General features: G+C 36.5%; 2 protein-coding genes across 2 annotated transcripts; one reads left to right on the forward strand and one right to left on the reverse strand.

Annotated features, from left to right (window-relative positions):
- Positions 1-10,079: 10,079 nt before the first annotated feature.
- Positions 10,080-11,306, forward strand: BDR25DRAFT_368996 (uncharacterized protein; the record flags this gene model as incomplete). The annotated part of the gene is made up of 2 exons (XM_033697081.1): positions 10,080-10,874; positions 10,932-11,306. 2 exons carry the CDS (start codon positions 10,080-10,082, stop codon positions 11,205-11,207), a joined length of 1,071 nt encoding a protein of 356 aa, XP_033547429.1. The 3' UTR covers positions 11,208-11,306.
- A 308-nt stretch (positions 11,307-11,614) lies between these two features.
- BDR25DRAFT_355079 (uncharacterized protein) lies at positions 11,615-13,201 on the reverse strand (the record flags this gene model as incomplete). The annotated part of the gene is made up of 10 exons (XM_033695404.1): positions 11,615-11,765; positions 11,807-11,908; positions 11,944-12,102; positions 12,132-12,566; positions 12,604-12,701; positions 12,730-12,832; positions 12,886-12,960; positions 13,013-13,051; positions 13,114-13,122; positions 13,158-13,201. The coding sequence occupies 10 exons, from the start codon at positions 13,199-13,201 to the stop codon at positions 11,615-11,617; spliced, it is 1,215 nt and encodes a 404-aa protein (XP_033547430.1).
- Between the last annotated feature and the right edge of the window lie 657 nt (positions 13,202-13,858).

Below are 13,858 nucleotides of genomic sequence, written 5' to 3' on the forward strand. Positions count from 1 at the left end.
TCCCACTAAAGTAATAACGTTAGTCTCTAGAAGTACATAAAATGCTTATTGTTAGTAGCTATAAAAACCCCTACTTAGTTCATTTCTAAAACTACTATAAAAAATAATTACTTTATATAGCATGTTTTATAAGCAAGGAGACTATCTGTAACGGCGCAGGCAAGACAACGGGTCCGAATGCGGTATGAATCCACTCAGAGGCATATGGGAGTGCGTGGGGATTCAGAAACCTGGGAATGCTATTGATACCTATAGGCCTTGTACGAAGGATATCAGAAAACTACCGAGCTAGATACGGGGGAGAGGTGTGACTAAATACTTGGGGGAATAGGGGTAACAGCAGGGGCTAGGGCAGGGTCGGGGCTGATACGAGGAACCTTCGGATATCGGTTCGTCGGGCAACCCGAGATGGAACGATTCCTGCGAATCGTTACACTATCTAAGTAATTCTGCTAAACTTTACCTACTTTTTTACTATAAAGCTTTAAAGTAAAATTGTGTAGCTATTACTTTATAAGTAGTAGGTTATACTTATAAAACTATTTAATATAGTTTATAGGCCTTTTTTTACTAGTTATTAAGTAGTTGTTAGTTTTTATTGTAAAGATGGGATGGTAAGTAGCACGGATAGCACTGAGAGCAAGCTTTTAGAGAAAGATAGGAGTGTATTGTAAGAGAGACGAATTGCTGCCAAGCTTCGCTTGTCAGGATTCATGCTTATATACGAAGCACAGGTCATACAACCTCTAAACAGGTTAGGTAAGGCCATACTAGCCTGTTCTAGGACATCTGGCCTTACATTATCCCCCCTTATAGTAGTCCTACAACTTAGAGGATAGAACAGATAACAATAAGCCTAAGTAGCATAAAAAAGTGTTATATAATACTTTAAAAACTTGCTTCTACCTATTTTAGTTAATTTTATACAAGTTTATTTAAAAATAACCTAGAGTTATTAGGTAAAAGTAAAGTAAAAGTATAAAGTAAAAGTAAAGGTAAAATAGCAGTATATCTTACGCTAATAGAGTAGCAGTTAGGACAGTATATATAGAGTCTAACTGTCTTAGAAATCTATTTTCTTTACACTTTTACCCTTTCTATAGCTTAGAATTTAGAAGATTTTAAACTTTTTAAGGTAAGTATATTCTAAGCTACTCTAGCGTAATTTAGTGTAAAGGGGTGCTAATAAGCTTTAATAGTCTTATCTTACTTTACTTACACTTGCCTGTTACTTAATCTGCTCTTAGCTTCTTTCTTTATGCTTAACTTTACTTAACAACTTTAAAATAGACTTTTATAGCCTACTTTGTTGTAATCTAGCTATAGTTTTTTTTAAAAAAAATTAATTAGCTTCTACTAACATAAACTTACGCTTTAATAACCCTTATATTTAATGCGTTAACAAAATGTCCTACAAGGGCATTATAAATAAAAGTAGTAGCTGTTATATGCTTATAGACAATAAGTTATGTTATAGCATAAAAAAAAAAAATTAAGTACACTAAGTGTACTTATTACCTTAAATCTAGTAAGAAGTGCTTTAAAGTGTGTATTCTAGCTTTTTCTAGCGTATTTACGCGCAGTCTGTCTAGGCTAACCCTAGATAGCTCCTTATTACCTTTAAACCTAAATAATAAGCTCTTAAAGACACTATGCTTAATATTTTAGCCTCTGTTAATTTACTTAACCCTGCTTAGTTAGCATAGGCTAACGTAATAGTTATGTTGTAAGTAAACACTATTATTTAGTTCCTTTAGGTGTAAGTCTTCCTGTTATAGCATAATCTAGCTTAATTAGCCCTGTTCTAGCTCTTAATAGTTTATAGTAAAAACAAAATCCTATACAACAACTATCTGTACGCGCATAGTAGCGCTATAGGTAAAATTGCTAAGACTAGGGTTGTTTTTAAGAAGCGCGCCTGCTCTAAAGCTAATATTACTAAGAAAGAGAAGAAAAAGTGTAAGGCACTTAAAAAGAACTCTAATAAGAATAAAGCTATAATAACTCTATCTAAGAAAGTAAGTATGTGCTATTCTTAACTATTCTAGCGCTAACTAGCATAATAGAAGAAATATAGTGTTAAAGGTGTCTATGTTACTAAAGCTAAGCAACATTATTATGTTAATACTACTAAAGCTGCTAATACAGTCCACTACGTCTCTAAAAAGCATAATAAGGCTAATAATATTAAAAATAAGGCTAGTTAGAATTAAACCTTAGCTAAAAAAAAGTGGCTAACTAGGTATAATAAGAAATATCCTAATAGTTATTCTACTGTTGCAAATTCACTTACAGAGGACCTTAATGTCTAATCTAGGGCCCTAATAGCACAATCTAGTGTAATCTGGCGCATTCTATAGTAAAAATAGTTAAGAATGCATAGTATAGTGTAGTTTTAAGTTTTTTAGCTTAAGCTTTTTTCTTCTTTCTTTAATAAAGTTAAATACTCTTACATTATATCTTTTAGACTTAAAGTGTAACTGTCTTAGTAGTAATAAATTAATCTACCTTTAGCTTACTTACTTTATAGCTTTTTTATTCTAAAAATTCTAGAATGTTTTACTAGACTTAAACTCTACTTTTTTTTTACTAGTATAGCTTATTCTAGGCTAGAATGTTTGTTTCTTCTACATAATAGATTTCCTTAGGTTAAAATAACTCTCTTCTTAACTCTAGTAAGCTATTCTATGCTAGAATAGCCTTACTTAGTCTAACTAAGAAATCTTAGGTCTAAATAAGCTATATTATCTTTTTATTTCTATAGCGCTATTAAACACCTCTTGTTAAAAAAACCTTAAGTAAGAAAAAAATAAAGTAAAGGTAGCTATACTTAATCTATTAAGTTACTTTTTTTTTTTTTAAGAAGTTTAACCTAAACTAGCATAATTTAATCTTTTGCTATGTATTTCTTTACTTTTCTAGAACACTTTTAATGCATTTAAGCTAATATTAGGTCTAAGTTCTTATAAGTTTTTCTTAGATAAATAACTTTTTTATTTTATAAGATATTTTTATACTCTAACTAAGTTTTGTCTTTAGTTAAGTATTTTCTTTACATAGTACACATTATTTCTTATAGCGTGTAGAGTGTTTATAATTAGTTTTAATTACAACTTAAGACACCCTTTCTAGGTATATAGCTCTAAAAGTAAGACATAGAACACTAGATAAACTTCTCCTAGATTAGGTAGGTCTACTTTATACACCTCTGCGCTAATTTAGGCTATAACTTTTTCTAGTTCTAAGAACTTCTAGTCTAACTTCTTTTTTAGCCTTATTAATTTTATGTGTTTATTAAAGACTAATACTTTATTTTCTACTTATAGCTGTATATGCTTTTGTTGTTTGTCTACATACTTTTTTTAATACACATTTGCAGTAATAATTTTCTAGTAGCATTCTAACTGTAAAGCAAGTGCTTTTGCAGCAACTCTGTTTACTATGTGCGATTCCCCCTAACCTAGGGGTTCTCTAGGCCAATCTGGCCCTCTTAGGTTCGCTCTGTGGTATGCTTAAAAAGGAGTAACTCCTGTAGTTATATGTACACTATTATTATACATAAACTTTGCTATTAGCAACTACATTACCTAATTATCTTATTCTAGGCAATAGTAACATCTAAAGTACTGTTCTAGAGTTTAGTTTTGTCTTTTAGTCTACTTATTAGTCTTAGGATAGTAGGCTAATAAAAAAATCCTTTATATGCTAAAATAGTAATAAAAACTATCTTAGTACTTTAAGTTTATTATTAGCCCTTAATTAAAAATAATGTTTTTTAAAACTTTATAAAAGTAAATAACTTTTTTTAACTAAACTTTTGCTAGGTCTAAAGCCTCCTAATTAGCTCTAGCTAGCACATAGTAGGCTATCTTAGTAAGACAGTCTACTATTATAAGAATTGCATTATATACTAACCCTAAGTATTTATAAGGGGGCAGCTGTGTTATAAAATCTATTATAACATCCTGCTAGGGCTTATTAGGCAGTGGCAAAGAGTAAAGAAGCCTATATAAGTAGTGTTGTAGAGCTACTAATTATCTGCACTTTAGGCAGTTGTTATAGTACACCTTTATATCCTTTTTAAGCCTTTTTTAATTATATTAATATATAATCTTTTTAAGCGTCTTTTTTACACTAAAGTGGCCTGCTAATAGGCTGTTGTAGCACTTTTAGAACACTTCTACTTTCTTTTAGTTTATTATTAGGGTCTTTCTTTTTATATTAGCTATAGCATGTTATTTTAGCCTATTTTAAGGATAAGTGTCTTTGTTAAGGTTTTCTTTGTCCTTTATTTTACTTTTAGTGTTTAATAAGTCTATTTTGTTATAGTTTTTTCTAATACTTAACATAAAGTTTTTATTATTATTTTTCTTTAGTTCTTTACTTATAGCTCTTTTAAAATCTAGCTGTTTTAGCTTTTATCTTTTTTTAAAGTAGTTCTTAGCTAAGCCTAAAAAATTTTAAGAATGTGTAATAGCTATAACTATTAATTTCTTATTATAATCTTATTAATTTAAGAGGTTGCGCATGTTTATTACATACACTGTATTTCTTTTCTAGGAAGGCTGTTGTAACTTCTTAATATAGTTAGGTCTTCTTAAGGGTTTATCTGCTAGGTTTAGCTTCTCTAAACAGTGCATAATAATAAAATTATATTCTATTATTCTTTTATAAGCTTAGACTTACTAGTAGTTTAAAGTTTTAGTTTCTATAAACTAGCAAAGATTATTATAGTCTATAAAAAGTTTAAATAGTAGACTTTAAAAGTAATGTTGCTAATATGCTAAACTTTTATTAATAGTAAGCAACTTCTTGTTATAAGTATTATAATTATACTTAGCTTTACTTATCTTTTTTAAGAAAAAGCTAATTAGCCTTTATTAAGCCTTTTTAGTCTTATCTAAGACTAATTAGCTTAAAATGCTATAAATTACACCCCCTAAAGTGTTAACTTTTACCTTAGTTTTCTTATTAGCATTAAAATAAGCTAATATAAAAACTTTAAGAAATAAGTTTTAAAGCTTTTAAAAAGCTACTTTACTTTTAGAACTAATATTAAGCTTCTAACTTTTTTCTTACTTTTACTTTTAACTACTCTTTACTGCGTCTAGGCCCTTTTAGGTTAGCTTAGTAAAGGGTAGGGTAATTAAAAAGAAGTTAGTAATAAACTACCTATAGTAGTTTATAAACTCTATAAAAACATAAATATCTTAAACAGTCTTTAGCATTAGCTACTTCTAGATTATCTTAATTCTTAAAGAGTTAACTTTAACTCCTTCTAGGTAAACTATGTACTCTAGGTACTTAGTCTTTTATATGTAAAATTTGTACTTACTAAGTTTTAAGAAAAGCTTTGCTTTACATAATTTTTATAGCACTTTTTTAACATAAACAACTTGTTCCTCTTTTGTGTTAGAATAGACTAGAATATTATTAAGGTATATAATACACGTTACATTAACTAACCCTGCTAGGGCCTAGTTAATATAAGCCTAAAAAGCTATAAAAGTATTAGTAAGACTAAAAGGCATAACCTAGTACTTAAAATAACTATATTAAGTCTAAAATACTGTCTTCTACTTATCTCCCTTATAAATATGTAACATATAGTACGCATTATAGATATCTAGCTTTATATACTACTTTACCTTTCTAAGTCTCTTAAGAGATTCTAAGATAAGTAGTAGTAAGTAATAATTTTTTATTATAATCTAGTTTAAGCCTTTATAATTTATATAAAGCTTTAACCCTTTATTTTTTTTTTATAAATAGGATTAGAGCTTTTATAAAAAACTTAAACTTCTAAATTTACTCTTTTTACAAATAATTATTAATATATTTATAAAAATGCTATAACTTATACTTTAATAAGTTATATAGTAGTTAGTAAAAAAGCTTTGTCCTTTTCTTTAGCTTAATAGCTAGATTTTGTAGGCTATGTAGTAGTACTTCTAATATCTTGTTAGACTTAACTATGTTTATATATTCTTTGTACTCTAGTCTTAACTTAAGCTCTATAGGTCCTAAAGAATCTTTAGTGTTATTAGACAGCACACTATAGACATAGACATTTATATTAGGACTCTACATAGTTTACTTAAACTCTGCTGCGTCTTCTAAGGCTACTTTAGTATACTTTAGCACACTATAGTCTTTTACACCTCTAAATAATATATGTCTTATATAAAAGTTTAGCTTTAGATTAAACTAATTAATCTAAAGTAAACCTAAATATATTAAAGGTCCTTTTAAGTCTATTACTATAAATAGCACTTTATAAGTCTAAACTCTTTTTTAGGAGTCTATAATCTTTACATTTATAACTATAAAGCTGTAGATAGCAAAGTCTAATTTATTAAGTGCTTTTAGAAAAATACCTAGCAAGGGCTTAATCTTAAGATCCTGCTTCTTAGCTATTATAGTAAACAGAATGTTTAATTTAGCTTTTTTATTTACTATAGCCTAAAGGTCTTTTAATAACCTTATGCTTACTATTACTAATAATAAGGTTAACTTTTTTAGGTATAATAAGTTTTAAAAGTTTCTAAGCTTTTTTTTATTACTTACTAAAGTAATATAAGCTAAAAGGAAGAAGCTTAGTTTTTCTAGCTTTACCTTTTTCTTTTTTACTTATTCTTATTAGACTTGTTTTTATTTTTGTCCTTTATAAGATAATCTAAGAAAATATAACCTAGCTGCTTATAATTCTAGTAAGTAACTTTTATTTTATTAAATTTCTGCCTTTTTTTAGCCTTTTTTTAGCTTAGAGGCTTTTTTTATTTCTTTTTAAGCTTTTTTAGGTCTTTATTAGCTAAAGGTAAAGTAGAATGCTTTTATGTTTTTTTTTTTTTAACTTTAGCCCTTTTCCCTTCTATAAGCAGTAGTAGGATATGTTGCTCTGCTCTTCTACCTAAGCTAGCGTTTCTTGCTTACTTTATAAGATATATGTTAGATCACGCTTAATTTTATTAAATAGTGCGCTACTAAAGTCTACTATTATTCTATCTAAGCTCTTCTTATTAACTTTAGTCTATAATAGCCTAAGGTAGGCTAAAAGTTTAGTTAAGAACTAATTAAGTTATTATTTATAGTTTTTTATAGTGTTATAAGCTACCCTTTTTTATTCTACTAAAGTACTTAATGTATTAAGCATCTTATTTTTAAGATCTTGCTATGTTAGTAACTATAATAAGTTAATAAGCTTTAAATAAGTGTAGTATGTCTTCTATAGTAATTATAATGTCTTATTAATGTATTATAGGCTAAAAAAGATCTTCTGTAATTTTTAAGCAAAGCTTAATAGACTTTTTTAATAATAGTCCTTATTATCTTTATACTACTAGTTGTAGTCTGCCCTATTCTTCTTTTTATATTAGTGTAGCAGTTTAAGACGCAGTAGGTTTACTTAGTCTTAAGTAAGTTTTAGTATAATAATATTTAATACTTTAGTTAGTAACTTATTAAGTGTGTTTATATTACCTACTTTAAATTAATAATAGATTTTTATTATTTTAGCTAGTTCTTACGCTTTCTGCTGCTCTTGCAGCTAGGCGCAGGCTTCTGCTAAAGCCTAATTCGCGGGGGTAGACTGTGCGTTGCTTAGTCCTGCACTAGCCCTTTTAACTTCTTCTAGGCCCTAAACACCTTTTAGATAGCTTAATAAGCCTAATCTATAAAAATTTCTATTATTCTTTTTACTTATCTTTTGCTTTATTTCTCTCTGTGTTAGTGTTAACTTTAGTTAAGTATTACTAAAAGTAGTAGTTTTAGCTAGCTTTTTAAGTAATTTTTAAGCGCTAGTTGCATCTAATTCTTCTTTAGCGTTTTACTTTAACACTATTACATAGGAATGTTGCCCTTAAGCAGTATGCTAGCTTGTAGAGCAATTTAAATGTAAAGATAGAATAGTAAGTAGCATAGATAGCACTAAGAGCAAGCTTTTAGAGAAAGATAAGAGTGTATTATAAAGAGACAAATTGCTGCTAAGCTTTGCTTGTTAGGATTTATGCTTATATACAAAGCACAGGTCATACAACCTCCAAACAGGTCAGGTGAGGCCATACTGGCCTGTTCTGGGACATCCGGCCTTACATTTATACTGTTTTTTATAAAAGCTTTAGATGTTTTGTATAAGGCCGGATGTTCTAGAACAGACTAGTATGGCCTTTCCTAACCTATTTATGGGTCACATGACCTGTGCTTCGTATATAAGCATGAATCCTGACAAGTGAAGCTTGACAGCGATTCGTCTCTCTTACAATACACTCCTATTTCTCCAAGACCTTGCTTTCAGTGCTATCTGTGCTACCTACTATCCCACCTTTACATTTTGCTAATGCTTTAATAGCTTACTTCTTTTAACGCTATATTTCTAGCTATTATAGTAATATTTATTAATTTTTAGTTTCAGTAATTTTAAATCTGCAAGCGCGTCTTTAACATAGTCTATACCAGTAGAGTTACTCTAATGTTAAAATTAGCAAAATCTAGTGTATCTGTGCGCTAGGCGAGATTGTACGTTAGCTGATGAAATTTAGTACTATTAAATTCTCTTTCATATTTTCAGAATTGCAGTTGATGGTCATGTGAATTCTGTATGCACTCAGGCAGGCTGCTTTCACAATGACCGCTAATCCTGAGGGTCCTGAAGTGGAATCCATGAAGCTCTGGTGGAAGCGCTAAGATGGATGTGGCTAGAGTCATCTCGTGATTGACTAGCTGAATATGGCTGGGTGGAGAAGGTGACGACCACACTCCACGAACACACCTGCTTATAGTCCTGGAGGCTCATTTGTTTGGCAATTACACCTAGTGCTCCTTCATCTTGTAAATATTGAGGGAAGTGCCTTCTACTAGTGCAAATTGTCTTCAGCTTGCCCGGTCTCTTGCTTAACCTTCACAACCCTCATCATTCATCGTCCATATCACTCATCAGCATCCCACTTATCAGCATCTGCACTCGCTCTGTCTATGAGTCCTTCACTTTTTGAGCAGATATTAAATCCCTCCAGGATGCGTGAGCTCATGTAAGTCTTTCAGTGTAGAACGCAATATCTGAACGGGAGAAGTAGAGCCAGAAGAGGAAGCCCTAGCGAGAAGCAGCGCCTCAGTCGTCAACCTACCCGGACGGCCTCCAAGCTACGAAGAAGCTACAATCGCAGCTAATCCTGCGGTTTCTATTTTAGTGGGGCCGGTCGATAAGGCGTTGTCCCCTCCCTTAACACCTGGAGCATATCCAGAGAGCGCGGCGAGTAATGATTCATGCGGAGAGGGGCTATCCGATCTGGCCACTCCCGAATCTCAGACTTTGACTTTTAGGGACAAAGGAGCCAGTGAAGCAACCTCAACACCCAGCACATTCGCTCCTGTACCTTCATGGACATCGAATATTCCACAAGCTGAAACAAACTCATCAAGCCTGTCAGATAGCTTTCCTAAGCCTCAACTGACCGTTGGGCCAGTAACAGGAATATCACAAACGGGCGGGATTTCTAAAGCTGCCGTTCCACGGCATCAAACTATCCAGCCAGGTCCGGGTATTCTGAAACAGACAGCAGCCTCGACTCCGGACGATAACTCACCAGTTTTTACCGAGATAGTGTCAGACGGCTCAGAATCAATCATCTCTACGTCATTCATCTTCAGGCCACAGTCCGAGGACATCAAAGGCCTTTCGAAAAGAGCAGGGAAAAGGCCAGTATCAAGACTAGAAACTGACCCTTTATACCACGGGCGCCAATCCAGTAGCAGTTCTTTGATATCCCCGACTTCCGAGAATCCACTATACAAGATCGGGTCAGGTACCTCAGAAGGCCTTCAACCACAGGCTCCAGTGGAGGATTTACCGTTGGAGGTCACGAACTTCCGAATTATTTTCGAAAATATGCTGCATTGGATCTTTCACAGGGTCAACGTTCTTGCGCTTCGGAGGCCATATCGGGCGGTTGAATGGTGTGACCTCTATATGTAAGTACTGCGCTTATTAGTGTCCACCTTCATGGACTTTGTAGAGTAGAGGCCATCCAACTTCCCAAAATTCTCTTTGCCTTTACCCGCATCTAAATATGGCCGCAAAACTAATGAACTGCAGAGTACCTAGGGTCATTCGACAATGTTGCCAAGACATGCTACAGCAACAGTGGGCTCGCCAATTGCCTATCATACAAGCACAGTCGCCGGCACGGGTCGCCACCGTTGGCCTCGAGTCCGCCGTCAATGAGGTTGCTGCTAGAGATGGCGCCCGACTTGTAGTGATAGATTTTGCGGCTGGAGGTGGCGGTCCCACTCCGATCTCCGAACGTCTTATCAACGCTGAGCGTAAAGCCAACGGAGATGCCCCACTCGAATTTCTCATGTGCGACCTGTACCCGAACTTCCCAGCTTGGAATGAGCTCTGCAAGAAATCAGACAATCTGGGTTTCATTCCGGAGAGTGTCGATGCTGCATCACCGCCGCCACGAGCTCTTAGTGTCAACACAAAGCGGAGGATTTCGTGGACAGACCAGCAACCAGAGGGCAAGAGTGACACTCGCATTTTCCGCCTTTTCAATCTGTCATTTCATCACTTTGATGACGAGACCGCGAAGAATATTCTCCACAGCACGCTCAGGAGCGCCGAAGGCATTGCCATTATCGAGTTGCAAGATCGTCGCATCGGCTGTCTGGCCATGATGGTTTTCAACTTCTTCCTCTCGCTATTGATGACATGCTCTTGGTTTCCGCCGTTCTGTCCAAATCGCCAGCAGCGCCGGCAGAACCGAATCCAGAATCTGCTCACTTATACATTCATATTGCCCTTTATCCTCTGCTGGGACGGTGTCGCCAGTTGCCTGCGTACTCGCGAGTTCGAGGAAGTTATGGAGCTTATCGGCGAGGTGCAGGGCGAAACACCACAAATTACCTATGATACCGAATGGGAATTCGTCGACAAGCATTGCGATATTGCAGGGTGGACTTTTAGTTGGAGGAGACAGATGCATACCGCGCCCTTTGGGTACGTGAGTTGGATTACGGGGGTTAAGAAGCAGAGAAGACTTGATAGCATGCAGGACAGCAGGAAGAGTAGCATGAAGGTGACATCAGCATTATCGGGGTCTGGGTCTGGATCGGGCTCTGCATCGATGACTGGAGAAAGCTCTTTGTCAGGATCTAGTTCAAGATTCGTGTCAGCACCGCCGTCGGCTTTTGGGTTTGCAGATGCAATGTAGCGTGGAGTGTGTGCTTGAAGCAAGAGTTGGGTTCCTGCTGTCTGGTTGGTATGAGGAACGATTAATGTACATCAGTCATCCGTGGAAGGCTTGTTTTCATATCACGTAAAAACATTCATAATCAAGCCTAGCGGTATGCATTGCCCATACGCTACCTAAAGTACAATTTCAAGTTGACAGACTGCTATGCGAGATACATTTACTCGGTGCCATTGGCAATTTTCGAGGTGGTCCACCATTGTCACCGATGCCAGGCGTCCCAAACTTAGTGATAAGGACATCGAGATAATAATGAAACACACACAGAGAGAGTAAATGAAATTGTAGTATCAAGAGGATTTACAGGCTGGCAGCGCAAAAAAGGGGCCTCGTGCGCTAACTTGCAAGCCATATTGTGACCCCAAGAATCAGATCTCCTTTTGCGTCCCACATTCGTTGATGCTCTTTAGGCGAGCCTCTGCATCTTCGAGGCCGCCTCCGAGGTGAAGGTTATCCTCTCTAATTATGGTTTTGCTAAACTTCACTGGCGAGGCTAGCCCAGTTCTAAGTCGCTGATCTCTAGACGCCGTTAGTACTCCTATTAGCATTATTAAGATCACTGCGAACTTTTACTAGACATGAGGAAGGAGAAACAAGAGAAACTCTTTATTGATTTGCTACAGATGTGAGCGATGCATTCAAAATCCCCATCAATCGACAGGCTACGGAGCTTCTGCGAGTTGAAGGGTGATCAGACATTGTCAACTTTGGAATGACATCGGAAGAGCGGGACTTGGCTTCACCGTTCGAAGGCATGCGTCCGGCATTAGGTTCGTCAACTGGGGTATCAGCTGGGTACACGTACCTGCTGTTGCGGGTATTTTTTGGCCTCTCGTCTTTCTCCTCCACAGCTTGACTATGGGCGGTGGGCACGTAGGCAAGTACGGGTTCTTCACCATTCCCAGCCCGGCTAGGACTTTGACCTTCCCCTCCTTCTTTATGAGAGGTAGCGTTGAATTCAGCCTTCTTCCCCGTGTTGCAATGCGCTCGTCGTTCTTTTCGCCGCGTACTTTTGCAAGGCCTTCCGCCTCATATTTGACGCATTTCTTCACATAGATTCCTACACCTCGAGTCAAGCCGAGCTTCGGTTTATACGTTGGTGGAATTCCAAGTGGTTGAGTACGCTTTCGTTTACGATGTCTGTGGCGCTGTTGTTCCCCTTCCTGGTTGTCTGCATTTTTCCCGGCAAAAGCATCTCTAGGAGCTGGACCCGCGCTACTGGTCATCATACATTCGGGCCTCTCATTTGCCTGCACATTTGGATCGCTGGTAATGTCATCATTATTTTGGTGCCCACGTTCGAGATCATCCCCGCTCTTCCTTGCGCACTCTTTCTTCCACTAAGCCTTCTAGTAACAAATAACGAATGCTATTCTGCTTGAGTGCAGGCTCAAGCCTTTTCCGTCCCTTTTGAAAGCGGAGTTTAGCCTCTGAAAAAAGCACTCGTGGGGCCATCTCAAGAGCAGGGTAATGGCAGGGAGACTGTGAAAGCAAGAGAGTTTATACCTTCCTGAGAGCGTGAATATTGAAGTATTTTAAGAGAAAGATAGTGAAGTGTCAATGTATGCTTACTCGTACAGATGACACTGGAATGTGTGAAGGTTCTTGCTAAACCATGATAACTGATATGCCTCGTCACTGCAAACGACAATAGCCAGCAGAAGCACAGCGAAGAAAGCGTGGTGAATGGCTCCTGATGCGTAGGTTGAACGTCCTGTTTGTCAGAGCACACGACTAATTGAAGCTGGAATTACCTCCAAGCCCACGTTGCGAGGTTCTTCTTTAGATTATCGTTCGCCGTATCCCTCATGGGAAAAGGCCTCCAGCACAGCTTAAGACATAAACTGGGATCCAAGATCTTTCGTACCGGGAGAGTCTGGAAGCGATTGGGTGTACGCAGGGTGGCATTACTGAGTTTGTAATTTCGCTTCGTGGATGTTCAAAGAAATAGTCATTGGTCCTATGTAAGTGCAGAAGCCTGTTATGTGAATCAGTAGAGAATATAATTCTTTGATTCCGAAGCTTGTTATTTTTAAGCTGCAGTTCATGGCTCACAAAGCAACGATCGTACAGGCTACTGAGAGGCGTTTCCATAGTATTCAGAAAACATAACCAAAGCCATGGAGGAGAAGGTTTGATATTTGTTTAGGACATGACGTGTGGACAATGCCTGCTTAAGGAACTTGCACGGCACGAACCATATCAGTTGGAGGCGCTACTACGGGACTAGGCGGTTCTCCTAGGCAATCAACTTTTCAGTGGGCTATGGGAAGTATGATGATGAGCGGGGTGGGATAATTCTGGGATTGGCTTGGTGTTGAGGAGACCGGCATTGGTACATCTCTACGCTGGTACCCCTGAGGTCTTGGCTCGATTAGTGAATGTGGAAATGAGATTCAGCCACATGTCGTCGATCCAGATCACAACATCCATCCACCGTTGGCGGTTTGCTCCCCCAATCGTCGTCCCGCTCATGACCCATGGACGGCATTCCACAACCGTAGTTTGCATAGAGCATTGAGCCTCCCAAGGATGTGGTTGTGGAAGAAGGCATGAAGGTTCGACAGCAGTAGGCGATAACGCTGGACAAAGCTGTGCACCCTTGTTAGTAG

This window comes from Lindgomyces ingoldianus, assembly GCF_010093535.1.
Source record: "Lindgomyces ingoldianus strain ATCC 200398 unplaced genomic scaffold BDR25scaffold_16, whole genome shotgun sequence".
In the NCBI taxonomy this organism is placed as follows: domain Eukaryota; kingdom Fungi; phylum Ascomycota; class Dothideomycetes; order Pleosporales; family Lindgomycetaceae; genus Lindgomyces; species Lindgomyces ingoldianus.